The 21212-nt window shown below is 35.0% G+C and overlaps 2 protein-coding genes and 1 non-coding gene across 7 annotated transcripts; 2 read left to right on the top strand and 1 right to left on the bottom strand.

Annotated features, from left to right (window-relative positions):
• Positions 1 to 6620: 6620 nt before the first annotated feature.
• Positions 6621 to 7880, top strand: LOC18041071 (transcription factor MYB44). The gene has a single exon (XM_006434634.2). The coding sequence runs from the start codon at positions 6784 to 6786 to the stop codon at positions 7690 to 7692; it is 909 nt and encodes a 302-aa protein (XP_006434697.1). The 5' UTR covers positions 6621 to 6783; the 3' UTR covers positions 7693 to 7880.
• Positions 7881 to 13248: 5368 nt separating this feature from the next.
• TRNAE-UUC lies at positions 13249 to 13320 on the top strand. The gene has a single exon. It is a non-coding gene; the product is annotated as a tRNA-Glu (tRNA).
• Positions 13321 to 14091: 771 nt separating this feature from the next.
• LOC18041070 (protein MRG2) lies at positions 14092 to 20229 on the bottom strand. Of its 5 annotated transcripts, none has more exons than XM_006434633.2 (10): positions 19705 to 20227; positions 19480 to 19533; positions 19323 to 19336; positions 18688 to 18833; positions 18472 to 18512; positions 18141 to 18245; positions 17115 to 17194; positions 15274 to 15443; positions 15108 to 15192; positions 14092 to 14583 (listed from the first exon to the last, which is right to left on the bottom strand). In XM_006434633.2, the coding sequence occupies exons 1-10, from the start codon at positions 19912 to 19914 to the stop codon at positions 14490 to 14492; spliced, it is 999 nt and encodes a 332-aa protein (XP_006434696.1). In that variant the 5' UTR covers positions 19915 to 20227; the 3' UTR covers positions 14092 to 14489. The 5 variants fall into 5 exon arrangements, 4 of the variants coding, with proteins under 4 accessions (XP_006434696.1, XP_024040089.1, XP_024040087.1 ...); XR_002905438.1 differs by having other exon boundaries at positions 14572 to 14583; positions 15108 to 15187; positions 19705 to 20228; XM_024184319.1 differs by lacking the exon at positions 14092 to 14583 and adding an exon at positions 14602 to 14752 and having other exon boundaries at positions 19705 to 20229.
• Between the last annotated feature and the right edge of the window lie 983 nt (positions 20230 to 21212).

The raw sequence follows: 21212 nt of genomic DNA, 5'->3' as shown, positions 1-21212 counted from the left end.
CCAGTAGGCATGGAGGTATTAGAAAAGAAATAGTATTTGATCATATCTCAAAAATGAATGTTGTGATTTAAAGAATCCAATTTGCTAGCAATGGAGGAGAATAACTTCGTAATTTTACTGTTTAAACTGTGAATATGAAATTGATTTCAAATAAAAAGTGATAACTGGGATTTGATGATATATTAAGTGGGGGTAAAGTGGTGCTACTCATAAAGTAGGGCAAATGTCAATGCCATTATTGAATGTAATGGAGCATGGAGCATTGGAGCCTCAACATATGCTGTCCAAGAGTAACAGAGGGTCTCTTTCATTTTCCTTTAATCTTGAAGCTGCTACTAAATACTGCTTCTACTTCTTGATAAAACTGTGGCGTGAGTTATGGGCATGGCTGCAGCAGCGTCGTCGTCGGTTGGTCTGGCAGTGGCTGGTTTGGAAGGATTTTGTGGTGAACTGGGGATTTGCGGATTTGCCTTGTTTTTCAATTCGTTAAACTAATTTGAAATGTACTTTAGAAATGAAAAAAAAAAAAATCAAAAGAGAACCTCCTGAGGTCACGATTTTGGCCGCCCGCTTTCATTGCCTTGTTGCTTTTGAGCTCAAATTCTATTGCGTCAATTTAACTTTCACATATTTTGTTATTGACCAAAATTTGGATTCAAATGGGATTATAATTTTTCAATTTTTTTAATGGGTTTCGATTATTTATGTCGAAGGCTATACTTTTGATGGACCTGAGAGAGACTGATCACCATTTCTTGTCAACCAAGCAGTCGTAGTGATAAGGATGCGAATCTAAAATTTGTGCTCAAGCCAATGTCGTAGCAAACTTAAACTGACCTCCCTCCAATCCAGCCACTGCATCTAACTCTGGCGTGCCAGTTGCCGCTGCTAGACTAATTATAATTATGATCGCTTCACACTTTGACCAAGAAGAATAGAATTTGAAAAATGGAATATATAAAATAGAAGCTGTATCTTAAGCGAAAGAGAGAGTCATACTTATCGCAACTAGCCGGCCAGATAGCAATCTGGCACTGCGACAGACCGTTTACTTAATAAGAAGTTGTTGGTTAAGTCTCCTAATACATATCGGGTCAACCTATCAAATTTGATTGCTTTTAGTAGCCAATACGTAACGATTTGAATGATTGGAGATGGGGTCGCGAATTAAATTGTTTATTTGTGAATTATGGTTGCGGATGCAGACATTTTGACTTTTCTTTGCTTCAACAAATCATTCGCTTGAGTAGCCAGCCAGCCTAGTTTCCTCGGTTTTTATAAAATTAAATCCAACATGAAAAAGGAAATGATATTAGTTGTAATCCACTAATTAAATAAGTAATACCGATGAGATAATTATGTACTTCCCCGAAATACTCACAAATTACATATTAAACAACAAGCTACAACGGCGGATTCCTTCCGCCTTCTTAGCCAATTTTGGCTTGTCGCAGTCAAATTTTACGGTGTATCTTTTTATCTTTTTTTTTTTTTTTTGCATATTAAAAAAAAAAGCATGAGAACCACGTTATCATTCATTTATTTATTTGTTTTATTTCTGTGATAAAATATGGCATAGATTTGGAGTAAGGCCAATTATATATTGTCTGGATAGCACGCCGTTACGCACGAAATAAAATTACGAGTATGGGACCGAATTAAAAAACCAAGAAGAGATAAGTGGATGTGAAAATGAGTTTCGGACAACGCCCATCAAAATATTACTGTATCAAAATAATTCAACAGTTAAAAGGGGGGACGCAAAAGTATGCAATCCGTCGGGAATCAGGATGATCAGATCGTACGACAGATGCATGCAGCGGAAAATCATGAAATGGGACCCATTTTAATCCGCGAATCCCAATAGAATGATTCTCTTGTAAGTGCCATATAGCTGGCGACAATTGAAGTGCCATTAGTTTTTTCAAATCCTACGGTTAGGTCCGTTAAAGTTTCGCAAAAGAAATAACAACAGACGGTGGCGCAGCCACGTCACTCACTAACGGACAAAACTAGAACCTTTCCCATATTTTAGACATTACGTGGCTGGGCATTTATATATGGTTAATCCATAAGTTGTCGGATGATCCGTCTACGTGGCGAACGTCGGCCCCACCAAAACGCAATGCCCCCACCGGCGAAGAAATTGAAACTCGATATTTTTAGTAGTTCGGTGACTTCGGTCTACATCACAATAATTTGAGAGAGAGAGAGAGAGAGAGAACCACCACCCATTATATGATAAACTTAAAGCCGTTCGGCACTTCGGCTTGGGGCCGCCATGGTGAAAACGCACGTTTTTTATTATGTTTATGTGGTGATGATTTTCCAATTCTTTCTTAGTAACGTGTTTAAGGGCTTAGTTTGATACTGATGTATTATAATTTTGAAGTCACATCTATTATAAATAAAAATATTATAAATTCTTAATAATATCAAAGCAGCTTAATTTTTAAGTTATAATAATATATTTTTACCAAACACTTCAATATTATAATTTAATAATGTAAGAATTAATTTATCTTCTATGATTATGTTCTATCATTTAAAATGTATAACTGTCGAATCTCAATATAAAATATGTCTAAATTTTTAAATAGGCAAGGCTACCTGTGTAGCTTGTCTCAAATTTGAGAGAAATTTTTAATTTATTTACAAAAAAGCCATTGTGCACATAACTACCACTATTTTATTTATAAGTTCGCCGCATTAATAATTTTCAAGTTTGCCATTTCATAAAAATTTAAAAAGGGGCCATGTAAATTTAATATCCCAAACCGAATAACTTATCATACCCACTAAAGGATTTTAGTTTCCTAACTTCAATTTTTCTTTTTAAGTTAGCCACGCGTTAGAAAATAAAATACATATTTTGTTCATCAATTATTTAACAAGTAGAGCACAAAGATTTTGAAAAGGAAAATTGTAACCAATTTCCAATTTATTTAGATTCCTAGTAACTTTATATGGTAATATGTCGTACCACCAATTGAAAAAAAACCTTAGCCCACCCTAAAATAATCCTGATTTTAGCCCTCCTGAGGTGCATGAATATGAAAGACTACTGACAATTTAACACGACAGCTGCTTCGCTTAATTGAGCTTTATGTGAAATGTGATGGTATGCTCATCTGATTAAATCAAAACTTTCCTTTTTATGTATGCTTCGTGCCTAAGAAAGATATGAAGTCAAAGAGACTATTTTCTTTTTATTTTATATGCACATATTGTTTTTAGTTAAAGATATTGATCGACACCTGAGATAAGCGCAAATTTCGCGATTAATAAATGTAAAATTACTTTATGCTCTGTCAAATTTGTAATTTGAAAACCTAGTAGGATCGACAGTCACCCACCAACTACCAATTAATTCTGTGAATTGCATCGATCATTGGTTTGTTGAACGTCGTTCAATCATAAAAAAAGTTGTTTAAGCTGTGGGGACTGCATGCTGCCTTAAATCATCACCGATTAATTTATATGCATTTCCAATGCCTGCTATAATCCTTGTGCGGGTATGATGCTTGGCTGCTTGCATATTCAACGATTCAGGGCCCCCAACTACATTATAGTAGTATCAATCATGATCTTATCTTCTAATTAATAATTCATATTAGATACTTTGTGTGGGTAGAATCTAAGTATTGATAGATTTTAACTGAATAATATGATATATGATGTGTCGTTTATGAAAAATATATTTGGTTCATGAAATTAGACAATATTATATTAACTAATGCTATGCATTTTATGTGTAGTGTATTTTACTTCAGTTTTTGGTGTATTAGCCCCGTGATTTGCATTGGATTTTTTTTTTGTTTTTCATATATAAAAGTAATAATTTAGAAAAAAAAAACAATTACAATATATTATTAATAAATGTAAACTTATCGGAATAGTGTCATTGTCGATGAGGGAATATCGTCACCTCCACCAACGATCGTCTTTCACCAGCAATTACGCGACTGTCACATTATCTAACGTACAATCTTGAAATAAAATTTGAAATGTATAACTCCATTCCAGTTTTAATACTTTCGAGGAGTAAAATTATGAATGATAATTCCAATCTAGATTCTCTTATTTATTATACATGCATATAAGTCTTTGTGGACAAAAATGTGCTAATGAGGGGGGAGCCCTGCTCAATTGAAGTTTATTGGGACTTGGTTTTACTTTTAATTTTGATTTTTGAAAATAGCGAAACGCCACTTGCTAAGCACAGCAGTGGGACGACGAAACATCCTCTCTCTTTCTATGCCATGTGCTAAATTACAGGACTAATCCGTATTGGGTCGTACTTATATGTAAAGTAAAAACATATTAAAAAAAGACTGACAATGCCACTTGTTGTCCCATTAAAAAACAAAAAAAAAAATGTTATTCGATGCATAATGGTGAGAATCCAATGCACAATTATTAATAATAATTGTTTCAAAAAGCGCATATTTACAACCCACAAGCGTGACCATGCCTGGGACCATTGTGTTCTTTGCAATAACTCCCCATACATGAACCGGCCGAATACTTCTAATGCTCAATAAAAATCATCTTATGTTGTGCTTTATTTACGTAACTACAGATTTTGCATTGTCCCATCACGAGTATAGGTGATTTTTTTTTTTTTTTTGGTTTTAACGTAATTTTCACGAGGAGCAGAAAGAAAGAACATCTGAAGTTACAACGTTACGAAAAGTAAAAGGTTTAGCCGTTAAGTAAATGTGTGTTGAGTTTATTGTAATTTTACGGTCACTGAGCATTACGTGGCAGTGTTCACCAGATTGGGCCGCAGGGGTGTGGAGTCACGTGACATGCACACGTGTGGAGGCCCGGTCACGTGAACAGTTCATGGAAACGTACTGGTACGGCGAAGGACAGGTCGGGGTTAGGTGACGGGCGCTGCGTGTGGCACGTGAGTGTGGGAGGTGCACGGCATTGCCATTGAGAAGTCTCTTTGCACAGCTGTGAATAACTGCAACGCGAAAACTTCGACCCCACTTTTTCAGTTTTTTTTTTTATTAGTATACAACTGATATTTATAAATCAGATAATTACTGGGACCAACTTACATCAATACTAATGAAACTCTGCCCAAATTTTAACCATCACAAATATTCGAGGGATGTCCACTCCTCACTCATGGATAAGAAAAAGAACTGTCTTCACTCAATTTTTAATTAAGGAAGAAAATACCCCCACAATACTTTTGTGGGGATTCGAACTGCTGCCCTAACCACTCGACGAAAGGCCGAGTGGCTCACTTTTCCTTTTCATTTTTTCCGTTTTTGTTAGTCTTTTATCCACCTTTTCCTTTTTTCCTGTTTCTTTTTTTTTTTTTGATTTGGAAAATCCCTACGTCAGTTAATAATTAATTATAACATACTCCCATAGCACAAAATCACATAATTTACATCATTAGTTAAGATACAAACTTTAAATAAAATAATATAATCATAAGTCAAATAGAGTATCTTTTTCTTTCAATCAAATGTGAATTACCTGATGTGACCTTGTCATTATTTTTGTTTTTTTTTTCCTAAATAACTTTTTATTTATTTAAATTCTTTCATTTATTTCAATTTATGCTCAAATAAACTCAAATTCAATTCATCAGCCTGTTAAAATATAGCCACCATTATTTGTAAGTTGTAACTACAAACTACTTGTCTACGTCCTCTACCTGAAGAGTTATCTAGTGGAAAACAAGTTTTATATGAAAATCAATAACGAATATGAAGCAACCAGGAAAGTCTGTTTGTGTGTGGAGAGAAAACAAAGCACCAATAATAAATTAAGCTGGTAAGGCGGTGGAGTCGGTTTTGGCAGTTCAAATTGGAAAAGGGCTGTGGCCGCTATGTGGTGGTTGGTAGAAAGTAGGCAGTTAGATAAAGCCTTTTGAGTGGGCCTAGATTGACAGGCTGGACTGACAGAATTATATAGTACCCCTTCAGTTACCCGATTCTGCTACTTAAGTTTGTCGTTTAGAGTGCCAGCTCAGCATTTCCTCGCGTCGTTTTCCTTCATAAAATTTAAAGAGAAAATCCCCTACACGAAATTGCTCTCCAGCCTGTCCTCAGTCAAAGTCACCCCCCTCCTAACCGTACCCTCCATTTCTTTTCTCTTTTATTTGTTCTTACTATTTCGCTTTTTTTTTTTAATTTAATTTAATAATAAGAATAACGATAAGATAAACATCAGTCTCACGCTTTCCTTTGAAACCATCATGTTTGTTTTTCAAATATGCCCTCTCCCTACCACTAAACATCAGTGTAGCTTTTAAAACGCCGGTTATTTTATTGACCCGGAAATTTGAAATATCCCAAAATTGGGACCCCGTAATTGGTTTGTAGTTTGATGTGGCGTGATTTGGCTGTGAACTTGAGGAAGTCTGTATTTGTGGCAACTGCACGTAAGGCAGTTTTGATGGGGAGTGATTATACGTGTAAGTTGAATAGGCGAAAACATGACGCGTGTTAGTTTGACAGCTGTATACGTGTAACTGCCTTGCCTGGAAGAATCCTCCACTCTCAACGGTTATGACCGGTCACTGAAACCGGTTCATCCAGTCATTCTTATCCCTCCGTAGCTATATATATATCCCTCCTCACACTCCAGCTATTTTCCTCAATCAGGAACAAGGTGAGGCTCAAGCCTCCACCATCACCGCCTCCTAAACGAAATCAAATCCTCTCTGCTATAACCGCACTGAGATAGTTAGATTCTTATCCTTGTTTTTTTCTTTTTTTTGAAAAAAAAAAATTAGATTTTCCTTGTTCTTAAACCATGGCTTCGACCAAAAAAGATGTGGATCGGATCAAGGGTCCGTGGAGTCCAGAAGAAGATGAGGCGTTACAGAGGCTGGTACAAAACTACGGCCCTAGAAACTGGTCTTTGATCAGTAAGTCGATCCCTGGCCGATCGGGCAAATCATGCCGGTTACGCTGGTGTAACCAGCTGTCACCTCAGGTAGAACACAGACCGTTCACTCCTGAAGAGGACGAGACTATACTTCGGGCCCACGCTCGGTTCGGTAACAAATGGGCCACCATCGCTCGCCTCCTTAGCGGCCGGACCGATAACGCTATCAAAAACCACTGGAACTCCACTTTGAAGAGGAAATGCTCTTCCATGAGTGATGAGTCGCAGGTAGATGCGATTAACCCGCTGCCGTTGAAAAGAGCGAACAGTGTGGGGCCGAGCAATAATATTTCCGGGTTGTGTTTGAACCCGGGTAGTCCATCTGGATCCGATTCGAGTGATTCAAGCTTACCCGGTGTGGCTCAGTCTCCAGTTTGCCACCCCTTGTTTCGAACCGGTTCGCTTGTTCCCGTCGAAACCTCATCTTCAACAACGGATCCACCAACCTCACTCAGTCTCTCGCTGCCCGGATCCGAATCTTGTGAGGTCTCAAATCATGGTCCCGGGTCCGAAAATGGATCCAACTTGGTTTTGAACCCGAACCAGGTGGCATCAACACAACCTTTGCAGGTGCAGGCACAGGCACAGAACCAGGGCGAGTTTGGATATGAGAAGCAGTTTTTCAACCCGGAGTTTTTGGCAGTGATGCAGGAGATGATAAGGAAAGAAGTGAGAAACTACATGTCTGGGGTTGAACGTAACGGGCTCTGTTTGCCTGCTGAAGCCATAAGAAACGCTGTGGTTAAGCGTATCGGGATTAACAAGGCTGATTAGAGAGTATTTAGTGAATCAGATAGGATTATCAAATTAGACTCGACCTATGAGAAGACGCCGGACAAACAAATGTGAAAAAAAATCAGATCTTTCTATTATACAAACAGTTAATAATGACTTTTGTTAGTGTACAGAGAGAGGATGGATTAGAAGAATCGTGAATGAAGATGAGAGGGTTTTGTTCATTACGCGACGATAATAAACAAATTTCATTTTTAAATCAAAGCCCACAAAATTAAAAGATATAAACTTCTTGTTTTCATTTGTTTCAAAACTCAAAAGGCACTGTTTGTCTGGAAAATCATTCAAGATCAAGTTGGGGTTAATTGTTAATTATGGTAGAATGAGGGCATTGTCGTTTTTGTTTTTGTTTTTTTTTTTATGGAACTGAAAGCAAATGTGAGCGCTACGCGTTTGTTCGGGTGCAAAAAATAGGAATAGAAAAGTCATTTCCCATCTTGTAGTTCGGTCGTTGGGGATCTGGGTAAATGGGACAAGTGGGGGCGGGCGTCTTTCAATTTTATTAAGAACATGTGAAAAATTTGTGGTTACTTCTTGGGGCTTTTGGTATTTTGTAATTCGCAAATCAACGGAGCCTTCTCAATCAAATATCTACAATTGAGTGGGGTTCACGTATAACCACTACCACGGGTTAAAACTGCAGTGCTGAACATTTTAACTCGACTCTTCATTCCCGTGATACTAAGGGGTTGTATTAGCTTTTCCCAAATAATTTATTTTAGGATAACTTTTGTATGAACAATTTGGTCACGTGTTTGCTAATTTTAGATTTATGACATATTCACTTGCCAAATAATCTAGCATGTATGCTTGGTAAAATGATGAAAGGAAACCTATACTATACATTTGAAATTATGAACAAATTAATAATTGCTATAATTTTTTCATATTTAAAACGTAAAAAATATTGTTTTTTTTTCTTTCAAGTACTATAATAAAAATTAACTAATTGAAATGAGAAAATGATGACTCATTATTCCAACATCGTCAATGTCGCTAATGTCGGTAAATATTTGATTTGATTGAAGCATTTCACTTACCAATAGATTTGAAATTCTCTAATTTACGCAATCACGGTGGCCACACCAGCTAAGGAGGTTTGATAAATATGTAAAACCGCCCGAATTGTGGAGGCTTCCTTAATGCTGCCGTGTAACGATGACTCAGTATGTGCACGGCCACTAGAATCAAAGACAACGATTGCCGCAACGCATAAAAACGATGGTGGTGCAATCTGTGACTCCCATAGCCAATTTTGTCATTACCTTGAAGACATTGGTCGTGTAGTTTCTTCTAGTTCACTTTTTCCGCCTCTTGACGACGTCACCGTCTCTTCCACCGAGCTAGAAATTTTTTTTTTTAATTTATAAATTTATAAATAATTAAAATTGTTATTTAATTAATTTCTTTGTAGAGATACTTTTAGAAATGAGGCCTTTTGGTATTATATAATATAAAATTTGATTCTAAAAAAAAAATCTGATATTTAAAGGATACTTTGGCTAAAGAACCGATTACTTACTAAATAATCACTTTTGAAATTAGCTTACCAAACATAATATGGAAAGCCATCTTAAAAATAAACTAAATAGGACAAGACACAAGGGTATGATTAAATAAAATAAAAAGCATAAATAAAAATAATATTGCAATTCGCAAGCAACAAAGTTTTGCGTTACAGTGAAAATTGTAACGGGACCGATGTTCATACCACCAATCAAAGAGTAAATGTTGGTATGATGAGCCTCATCGATTTGATCAGGTGATCGAATCTGTCGCCCCTCACGAGTCTCGTCATCTGCAGCATCCTAGCACTATCAGAAATTGTGAAGTGGCTTATTTATGTAAATCTTCACTTTTGACTTTTTTTTTTTTTTTTAATAAAAAAAGAAGAAGGAAGTCATAGAAAGCCTTCTTAAAAATTGTTAAGAAGGCGCCTTCTTAATTGGTGAGAGGCGCTTATCAGTAGAGTCCATTTTCAACACCAAACGGACACCCCACCCCTTTTTTCATTTTTTTTTTTTTATTTTTCCTGGATTTCTGTTTGTCGGTTAATTATAAATTAAAAGTGCAGGCTCAAGATTAGTAACAGTCAAGCTCAAGTGAACCAACAGAAGCTGATGAATGCGGGTAATCGCAAAACTCTTTTCGGTCTGATTTTGCGAGTGATCTTGATAAAACTAAATCCCATTTTCTTCTCCGTACATTTTTAATCAAATTTTCTATATTTAAAGATTTAGCGTCGTTTTTTATGACCATTATCTCGTACACCCTATCTATAGGCGGAATCATGTAAATCTTGTTTCTCTGCTTTGCCGCATTTATTTTCTATGTTGTTGTGGATCAATTCAATTAGGTTTCATTTTCTTTGCTGTTTATCGAGTCAATTTAACTACGTTAACTTGATTTGGGCTCATTCTTGATCAGTTTGGGGATCTTGGGGTGATTGATCAGTGTGATTAACACCTAGAAGATCACAACAGTGTTCATTCTTTAATTATTGAACTGAATATTGGAACAATAGATTTACTTTGAGCATTCTGGTATGAACTCCCTCTAAGCCCAACAAGATAGCCCAGTCCATAAGATTGCTTTGTAAGCCCAACTCTATTTGGTAATCTTAAATCATGTTAGGTGCCGGTAACATAAGCCGAGATCGACTCTTATTATTACTCCTAAATTTTATTTCTTAAAATACACTAGCTTATTTATAAATTACAAACTCATGTATTAAAATTAACGATTTTCTCATACAACTTAACCATAAAAAAATATTTGTTTAATTTTTTTATTCATTACAAATCTTAAAATTTTCAATTATTTTCTCTTTATTATATAAATTTCTACCTCCATAAACATAAACTCTTATAGTTTTCTTTAAAAAGATATTTTCCAATTAAATTTAAAATATAAATATATTTTATGAAATAAGCGTAAAACATTTGTCAAAACATTAATTTATTTGTAAAACATTTGTCAAAACATCAATTTATTTAAGTATCTAATTAAAATTCTATTTAAAATAAAAAAAAATGAATTAATTTATCTTTAGTTATTTAAGTAATTTGAACGACAAAAAGGGTTTGATGAGGAGTTTTGAGGATGCATGTAAAAGGGCCTACTCTAGTATTTTAGGTCTTGATTAGTGACAAGATGGCTTCATTTTAGCATCAAATGTGGAAAAGCAGTAGAGGAGAAGGGCCTGTGAGGGACTGCGGGGAGATGGCAGGGAAAAAAATTAAAATTAAAAATGCAGAAGATAAAATGACATGACAGAGAAAGAAAGTTGCTAAATACTGTTTAATTTTCTGCTTTTCTTCCATTTATTTTATATGAAGCTTCGACTTCTAATAATAGTAAAACATTTTTGGAATTGTTTTTATTGAATACTCGACGCTCGTCTGTCGTGTGTGTTTGTGTGTGTGTATTATCATATATGGTTCATGACTTCGTGGGGCATAGGAAACACTGATACACTCAGATATGAATGAAGGCAAAGACCTCTGAAAATTTCGAAATAATCGTTTTGGCTAGAGATTGTTTCCAAGCAATTTCATTCTCAGGTTTTCTAACCCTAGAAATGCAGGTTGTTTGAACTTTGATGGTGTTCTTTCAGAATTGAAACTTCCGTAAAAGGCAGAGTATTTATGATGTTCAGCTTTGGAGATTGAATTAAGGACTGTCAACTGCTTCTAGCTTTGTGTCCTAAAAGTAGTCCAGACAAGTTGCTGTTGGGGATTATCGAAAGCCTTCTTAGCTTTGTGTGTGTCCTAGCTGTTATGTTGCTCCTCTGTGACAAAAATTTCCCTTTATGCAAAAGTATGGCTGTCCTCAACTGCCGGGTTCCCTTTTATAGCTGTTATGTTGCTCCTTAGCTTTGTTTGGAAGAAGACAAGGATGCGAGAGCGAGACCAACCATGAGTCAAGTGGTGGAGATGACCTTTATGCAATGAGGACGACTTTTCCAGGATCTTCCCACGGATGCACCGAGAAGAATACCTTGCTAATAGGATTTTAATTGAGATGTCTCGTAATTTACTTTTGAATATGGATGGAACTGTGCGTTTTCTTTTTTGGAACTCTTTTTAAATAATAAATTCAATCAATTTTTAGTTGGGATGTTGTATTAAATGAAGCGTAGTTGTGATCGTGTACTGAATAAAGTGGATATTCTGTGTGAAAAAAAAAAAAAAGCTAGATTTAACAATCTTCTCGTTTCCTCTCATTGGTTTTTCCTCTAATTGTCTATCAACTATCTCTAAAAACGTAGATATTAAACAGTAAGGGCATGTTTGGTTGCTGTATTATAACTCTTCATTGCATTAGCTTTATACAAGTCCATATTTGGTAAGTTAAAAGCTACAGAAACACTGCATAATGGGCAAATCTAATGCGGCAAGCTGCAGCTTGCTCTTTCCTTTTTTTTTTTTGGCCTTTTCGTTTCCAAATTTCCAGCTTTTGCTAACTTTTGCTTTTACTTTAATTTTATAATAATAATAATAATAATAATAATAAATATTATTTTTTAATTCAATATTATATTATTTAAGATTTTTATTTTTTTACATTATAATTATTAATATAAATAAATGATTTATTGTTTAATAATATTATATTATATTTTTTTATTTTTACATTTTAATTTATTAATAAATTTACAATTTATTATGACTAATAATAAATATTTAAATATGAATAATATTTATTTAAAATTAATAATAATATAAAATATTAATACAATTTAAATTAATCAAAAAAATTATTACAGTACAGTATAGTACCAAACATTATACAGTATTATTATAATACAATACTAATGCAATACAGTATAATATAATACACCAGCATTAAAATAATGCAACACAATATAATACAATACGTGTACCAAACGCACCCTAAATGTAATATGTAGCATTGAATTCAAACAAATTATTGACTACTCATTCTAGTAGTATAAGACAGACCTGCACAGAAGATTAGACTGTGAAATAAGAAAATTAAAAAAAAAAAAAAAACACTTAAACCCAAACCCAATGGCGCCAGTTAATGACTACTCATTCCAATACAATGGTGCCGGTTACAACACCCAGACCCGAGTCAAGAAATTTTTATTTTCCTTTTTTTCTTAGGAATCTAGGTTCATAATTATTACAGCGGCAGTAATGTTTTTTGAAAAGAAAATTTCCATTTTTGCTTTTGTAAGAGCACCATCAAAAAAAATTTCTAATTTAATTTTTTAAATATTTATTCGGTTTCTTATATAGTAAATAGAAGAGTGAAAAAATTTGTAATTTCATAAAAAATTCTTCAAATCAAAATATATTTATATTATTTTAATCATATTTTTTTCTCTACTAGAATAATAATAATTATAATATGTCTTCATTCAAGAAGGAGAAAATAAAAAATAATGTAATATTAAATTAAAAGCTGTAAAAATTGTTCATTTGAAGAGTTTTTATGGCGGTGGGAGGAGCATGATATAACAATTATTTACAATTTATCCTAAAAATTTAGGTACCCGTTCTCACTCAATCCGTTGTCGTCCAGCGGTTAGGATATCTGGCTTTCACCCAGGAGACCCGGGTTCGATTCCCGGCAACGGAAAAGCACCTTTTAGCACTCACCGATAAAGAATCATATAACCCATAGGATCTCTAACAATTGGGCTTGGCCTGGGGGCCAGATCAGTTCCCTTGTTTTTTTCACATTTTCCATAGGATCTCAAACAATTGGGCTTCGCCTAGGGTCCGGATCGGTTCACCAATGCTAAATTGCTAACATATCGCTGGAATTCATAATTGAGAGCGTGGGAATGCTGGATTTATCAATAAAAATGTGGATCTTGTGCATTGTAAAACTTCGGTTCAGTCATCAGGACGAAACTTTTTCTCGGTACAACCGCATCTGTGATTATAGAAAGAGGTATTAATAAGGACACGTTATGATCTGAAGCATTGCACTAAAATTTCCATCATTCATATCAATCTTAGTCAGTTCTTGTTTTTGCTCAGGCCTCATCCCTTAGGCAAACCCCCAACTTTAAACTCAGTTTACTTAGCTTGACTGCCCGACCTATAAAGTCTTGAATGAGATGGCCACCATTTTACCTCCATTGTACGTAAGAAGGTCGCATGGCAGCATCCAAGACTCCAGGTCAGGTGGAGTAGTTGGCACGGAAGCCCCGACAACCAAACATAAAGAATTTGACGAACTTAATACTTTTACGGGACAGTTGGCAAGTTAACACATGCACAGCTACGCCCAAGTGACGTCAATTTACCAACGACAGAACAACACAATTTCTAATAGAAGTTCAGGGCTCCAACACTTCCAAGTTCAGTTTGGGAGCCCCAGTAGACAAGTGCAGCAAGCTGAGACTTGCGAGGAGAACAAAACAGAAGGGAGGCACCTCCATGTGAGAGGATATATGAGGTAATTGGTCTAAATTTAATCAGAGAAGTCATCTATCATCACAATTCCCATTTACAACAGCTTCCAATTGAGGTTTTTCACTTCCAACAGTTTGTGCTCAGCCTCCCACAAACTTTACAAGGCAACCTAGGTGGCAAATTCCACCTAAAATTTCACTAGCATTATAGGCAATACCCCCAGCAGTAACGGATTCCCACGCGAGTTTCTATAGGCATTCAACAGTACTTCCATATCAAGCTTTGATGCTTAGCCTAAAAGATACGAGATACAAAATGGGAGAAGACATCTGCCAACAGTACTTCTAAAGTGTTATGTACAGACTGCCTCAGACACACCTAAGCTTAGTCATCTTCTTGTTTGTTGGCACTTGTTTCAACATCTTCAGCAGAATGGTACCTCGAAAGGAAAAATGTACTCTGATGTTTTTGCAAGAATCTGCACGGCACGAGCAGTGATTTAAAAAAAAAAAAAGAATCTTACCATACAAAGGGTCACCTCCAAGAGATCCACACCAAGTATATATACCCTTCAATTGAAATCACATAACTTTCTTCCAAATGAGAGCAATAGTTTTGGGACGTAGGACAAGAAGCCAATACAATGTCTGTAATTTCGTAAGGTTTAGTCGAATGAACATTCCTGTATTAGTCCTAGCCTTACAAGTTGCTCGCTTCACAAAAAAGATGCTTATTAACTAAGACTCTAGGAGATTCAATATCTATTTTCAGAGATACATGCATGCACTGTAGACCAACAGGAAAAATAAAGCTACATATGTGTATTCAACTCTTGCTTTCAGCCATGATAAACGACTAGTTATAAATGGAATAAGCACTTTATGAAAGACAGAGAGAGTAAATTCATCTTTATCTAGAAAAGAGAAAATTGAAAGACTGTGTTACAGAACACAGTTCTGCCAATGAGTTAGTTTAACAACAAGGATGATAAAGAGCTCTTACTTGAGTAAGTCAACTAATTTGTGCTGCAACAGAGTCAAGGTCTCCTCTTCAATTTTTGCGTGGACCAGTAACTCAGGCAACTTAACTATGAATGCAGACAACTGTTAATTACCAGAGATAATTAATTGCTACACTTAATATGTTAAACACTGAAGAATAGGCTCACCAAAGAGGCGTAGAAGATGTTCAGCGCCATATACACTTGAGGGAGAGACATCAGCTGCCATTGAGTCTTCATATTGTTCACGCTCACTTTTGTACAGAAGCATTATTGGCAAGGCTTTATCAAAGTAACATTGTAACCCTTTCACAATTTCTCCAGTAGAATCAGCTACCCTACATCCAGCAAATAATGATAAACTGGACTTTCGTAGTATGCTGAAGGAACAAAGAAGTTGAAACTCAACCATAAATAAAGTACAAAATGCTAGAAACTGAAACTCACACTGACTACCCAAAAAAAAAAAAACAAAACAAAACAAAGAGCATACTCATGCAAGCATCATATATAATTTACGAGGTACAACACTAAACAAACCTTACACTTGCTGACACCCCCAGATTTTACCATGATGATGATCATAACTTCATCTGGCCATTGTTTACTAGGGATGGCAAAATCCTCCATGGGTTTGGGGCCCCATGGAGCCCCACCCCAAATGGGGAAATTTTTTAATAATTTTTGGGGAATGTGGTGGGGAGTGGGACAAAAGTAATCCCCAAATTGTTAACGGGGTGGGGTTTGGTATTGCACTCCCCACCCCACCCCCACCCCAATCCCCATTATATATAAATATGTTTTTAATTCTTATTTAATAATTTGTATTTTATCAACTATAATGTCAATTAATAATTTTTTTAATTTTTATGTAATATAAATAGAATATGAATTAAAGAAAATTCTACAATATTTTTCAACTTTAAAACATTAATATATTTTCTTTTCTGTTTTAAGGTGCTGCTCTCTTTAAATATTTTTCACTTTTAATATCATTTTAAGATATTGTTTCAAATTTTTAGAGATTTTTAAAAAAATTTAAATACTTTATAATATTGTGATGATTTTATCTTAAGTCTCTAATTTTTAATTTACTGAAATCGTATTTTTATATCTACTATAAAATAAGTAAATGGGGAATGGGGGAATTATTCCCCACGTGGGGATTCTCCATCCCCAACCCACTAAATTTATTGGGGAATGGGGTGGGGAATGGAGGCAAAAAATTTTAATGGGGTGGGGAATGGGGTAGGCATCCCCACCCCCACCCCGCCCCATTGCCATCCCTATTGTTTACAAACAAAAGAAACCAAAAATTTTGATAAACCAATTCTGTGACAGCAAGCACTCCACTCAGATGATAATGATCAGGAGCATAATAACAATATTATGTGAGTACTGCAACTGATGTGACATTACCGGATGATTAACTAAAATTATAGTGTAAAAATCAATAATTTTTCTAAACAAGGATGTCATTTCAGTCTGATGGAAGAGTGAGTAAAGCAATCTAATTTTTCTAAAATCATTAGATTTTTTAAACAATGTCTATGCTTTTAAGGAAGATTTTCTCTGTTTACATTCTTTCTTTTTCCCTTGTTTCTTCCTTTCTTGCAGATCAAATCAGATAATCGGGAAACTTAGGTATTTTTAACCTGAGGCCAGACCAACTGCTTCCTCCTCAAGCATCTAACATAAATTATTGACGGTATATTTAAAAGGGTAACTGAGTAGTTTCTTCCTTCCCTGGCAAGTTCAAATAAAAACACTGAGATAACGTGGCATATTGCAACAACAATAACTTAAAATGTACTTTATGGGTGTGCAGGTAGAACAACAGACCTCTGAATACCACTACTAGTAGCTAGAACTAACAAGGATAAGTTTTTTATCGGTGTGCAGGCATCTAAATCGTTATTCTTAACAGATTCCGCAAACTATAATCACTTGAAAATTACATAACTAGAGAAATAGAATGAAAGGAAAGAAAAGTCAAAACATGAACTTACAATCCATCTTTCTTTGACATATAATCACAATATTTCTCCAAAATGTCATCCACATTCGGAGTGCGAGGAAGTTTGACAAGCTGTGAGATAGGTCATATATCAAATCGTTAACATGTTATGCATATCATTAAAAGATAGATCTCCGATGCAACAATTGAGCTTTAGAAATAGAGGGCACAATACGACCAATAATCACCAGTTCAACTTTGTTATCAATTACATATGGCTTGGGACAACAAATTAGCAGCACCACATAAAATACTTGAAAAAAATGCCTAGGTTACTTATGGCACTCATCATTTGAGTAGCCATCTTATTTCTTGGTGTATTTTAACGACCCAAACAAAATCCAAAAAATAAGGGAACAACGATCCAATGCTAATAACAAACGCTGAGAACGGCTGTCATTACAACATTGAAATTACAAGGAGTTTCAAATTTATGATGAAATTACTAATTAGTTATCATTTAGAAAGCTAAGATTATAATTAGCATGTATACAGTAACCGCATTCAATTGTTTAATAATCCTTTATTGTCATCTAACCACGTCACAAAGTACAGGCTTCAATTGATGATCGAACATACATGTTAAAAGAATATTGTTAAAATAACGTGAATCATCTATATTAAAGGTGTGATGGTTATCACATAAAAGGTATGGCAGTTAATTAAGTCATTAATCTGTTGTTTCCAAAGGGTTTAGAATAATGGTCATTAATCCTTGGTAACCATAGGAGAGCCATACCACTGTCACTTATGTATAAGAAATGCAAAGCGAGAGCATTAATGCCGGAAAATGACCCACACACTGCTGGTGGACTATTTCATCACTGCAATTGCATTCCTACTTATAGTAAAAATCATAGTCATTATGCCATGGGCAGCAAAAAGAGTGCAAATTATTAAACATGAGGAAGCACTAGTAATTGTTAATAAAAGTACCACAGAACCTCAACACAAACTTGTTCACTGTAAACATCCTTAGAGAATATAAAGGTTTAATGACAGCATAGAATAAAACTACCTTGCCCAAATGTGTAATAAATTCACAATCATCAACTAGTTGCTTCTTTAGTGGTGGCGGGATTTGGATATTAACAAAATTTTCCATTTGTAGGCCGTTCGTTTCCTGACAGTTGACAGTAAATGAGTTTGGTAGATGGAAAAGAAAAGCTTTAGATAGAAGAGTTATAGAAAACCTGTTAAATGGAAAGGCAGGAAAATCCAGAATAAATATTAAATGAACTTGTATCAATGAACAAGAACTTTCAGTTGAATGGATTTCCATAGAAAACAGATGAGTGCATTGGCACAATAAAAGTCATTTTTCTGTAGAGAGATAAACCACATCATACCTTATTGAGAGAGTCATTCTTCCGTTTCCTGCCCCTTCCAACTGCATATAGCCAGAACAGCTCAGAGTAAGTCTAATTGAATAACATATAACTCCAACAATGTCCTTGAAGTACTCCCAGATAGATGTAATCAACAACAAATGTACAGTTACATATATAACTTCAAACTTATTAGAGGTAGTATATTAATCAAACAAAAGAAAAAATGAATCTAACCATTAGAACTTCTTGGTTTCATCTGCAGTGCATGTCCTGACTTCAAATTCTTATCTTCATCTCGTTTTTTTGTGAAGACCGGCTGCCTATGCCTGTTTGCTTCTGTATCTTTCATCAAACGGTGCACGCCTACCCATTCATCCCAGCTGTTGAAAAAACAAAAGTTCAAGCAATTACGACTTCCAGAGATAGTGATTCATAGACTAAGCCATTAGTAAATCACAGAAGTATAAGCAGATAAAATTTAAAAAAGAGTGTTGAGACGATGTCATTTGTTTCTTATTTATCAGGAGGAGAAAAAAATAGAAAATTTCAGCAAAATTTGTATAGAAAAATATTAACTTTAACCCAAAAAAGGAAAATAAAAAAACTGTATCAATAAACACAATAATTATTACTTAAAAATGAAAATAAGAGTCATAAAGCATGAAAGCAAATGTAAAATGTGAAGTATTGGAACTAACTTCGGCTACAATTCCAAGTTCTATTATTCAAAAAAACTGGAAGTGGAACCATCTTAAATAAACACCTACAATATCACTTGTAACGCTAACAAATCACCTGCCTGCCTCCCTCATGAACACAAATCAGAACTCAAGATAAGTATCGGTCATTAAGTGAGAAGATATACTCACCTTTTATTCCAACCCTGCAAAACAGAGAAACATTATGCCATCAAGACACTAATTACACAAACAAAAAAAAAAAAATCCCATTTCTTTCACAAATCAAGCAACTAAAACAGTTAAAATTCAACACAACTGAACAAAAGAAAGGGGAGTTGAAACTTACAAGATAATGAACTCTAAATGTCCACTCTTTCAATCGGTATTGAACTTGTATCACCTTGCAATTAAAAGACACATAAACACGAATATTTCACAACCAATTTATCGATTCTTTCGCCAAAAAATTTTTTAAAAAAAGTTTTTTTAAAAAATATTATTAAATTTTACTAAAATTTTAAAATAAAGGTAAATTTGAAGGATGAGAATTAAGAGAGAAAGATTAGATCACCTTGGCTTCGTAAACATGAGATTGAAAAAAAGCGAGGACCTTTTCATTTACTTGATAGGGACAAGAGGCAGGCGTCGGAGGGCAAGGGCACTCCTTCTCCTTATCCTCGTCAGTTTCCGTTTTCGTGTTTGTGGGCTCATCCGACTCCGTCGCAGAACCAGAATGATCGTCATTTTCATTTAGCTCCGCATTTAAGCTTCCCATTTTCATTTATTTCCCTTTCTTACTTAAATTCCAAGCCAAACAATTTTATGGAAATTACGACAGCCAGTCTCTTAATGATGACGGTGGTATGGCGATTGGCCGTGCCGGTTCATCTGCCTACTGCCACGCTCTTCTGGATGCGGATAATTCCGTTTCTGGATATGGATGGATTATTTCATGGGCGGGTTTTGCCAGTGGTTTTACTTTTGTTTATTTAAACTAAACTAAACTGAATGGTATTTTTCTTCAGTTCCTATAGACAGGATCGTAATAGAAAGAACACGTGCCACGTAACAATTACGCCATTATTCCCAGACATCACTGATGCCGGATTCCCGAACCAAATCATCAGAAAGTAGGATTGACAAAAATGCTGGGGCTGACCCAAGCCCAGGCCGGTCCGGCCTAAGTCTGCAACTTTAAGCCCAGCCAGTGGGGTAAAGACATGAACAAAGGCTCAAAAAATATAAAGTTTATATACATTGAGCTTGAATAAAGGCTTTTGTAAAATCGCCAGGCATGGCCTGAGCTTTATTATATATAAGTAAAAAAGCAATTCAAATTAAAAAAATAAAAAGAAAATCAAAAATCAAAATGCATCTCCAAAAATTTTTATAAATTTTACTCTTCAAATATCTATTTGTTTGTTTATGCGACAAATAGAAAGGTGAAAAAATATGTTATTTTTCAAAAGACTCTTTAAATAAAAATAAATTAATATTATTTTAATTAAATAATTATTTTTAAAAAAAAGTCAATAGTAATTAAAACACTTCTCTCTCTTTTTCTAGTAAAAAGTAATAAAATATAAATTGACGAATGAGAAAGCAACTCTCCAAATTTAAAGAGAGAGAATCATTTTTTATTTGAAAAAATTTAATTGAAATGTCTTTTGAAACCTTAAATATTGATGCGACTTTTCAAATAAATAATAAAATCTTATTTAAATAGTTTTTGATGATGCTCTGAAGACAAAACAACCGACCCTAACGTGAGTGTCACACCCACCTAAAAACAAAGTAAAGCAACAACCACTTTCATTAACGATTTGCCTCTCACCCACTCAACAATTGCAACCACCACCGTTCAGCAATCGTCGATCGAGTTTGACTCTGTGCCAGTGCGACACAGCCACATGAGCCCAGCACTTGACAAAGCTATTCGAATACAACCACAATGAGAACCTGAATTTGATGAAGCTAAAAAGATGGACGGTCGTTGTTTGATCAAGATTTTGTTTTTGTTTTGGAAATAGTAGGAGCAGGAGCTAGCTTTTGTTTCTGTTGGTTTTTTGGTTGGGGTTT

Source organism: Citrus clementina, unplaced genomic scaffold (genome assembly GCF_000493195.1).
Source record: "Citrus clementina cultivar Clemenules unplaced genomic scaffold, Citrus_clementina_v1.0 scaffold_5, whole genome shotgun sequence".
Taxonomy (NCBI): Eukaryota; Viridiplantae; Streptophyta; class Magnoliopsida; order Sapindales; family Rutaceae; genus Citrus; species Citrus x clementina.
The sequence above is the reverse complement of the archived record's forward strand: the minus strand, read 5'-3'. Positions and strand labels throughout refer to the sequence as shown.

Bases quoted from the DNA above. Each gene is read 5' to 3' on its own strand.
- LOC18041071 (XM_006434634.2), top strand. From the start codon at position 6,784: ATGGCTTCGACCAAAAAAGATGTGGATCGGATCAAGGGTCCGTGGAGT.
- LOC18041070 (XM_006434633.2), bottom strand. From the start codon at position 19,914: ATGAAAATGGGAAGCTTAAATGCGGAGCTAAATGAAAATGACGATCAT. The intron at 17,195-18,140 runs GTAGTTTTATTC...CCTATCTCACAG, and splicing joins TTATTACACATTTGGGCAAG to CTTGTCAAACTTCCTCGCAC. The intron at 15,444-17,114 runs GTAAGTTCATGT...TGCTGGATGTAG, and splicing joins ATGTCAAAGAAAGATGGATT to GGTAGCTGATTCTACTGGAG.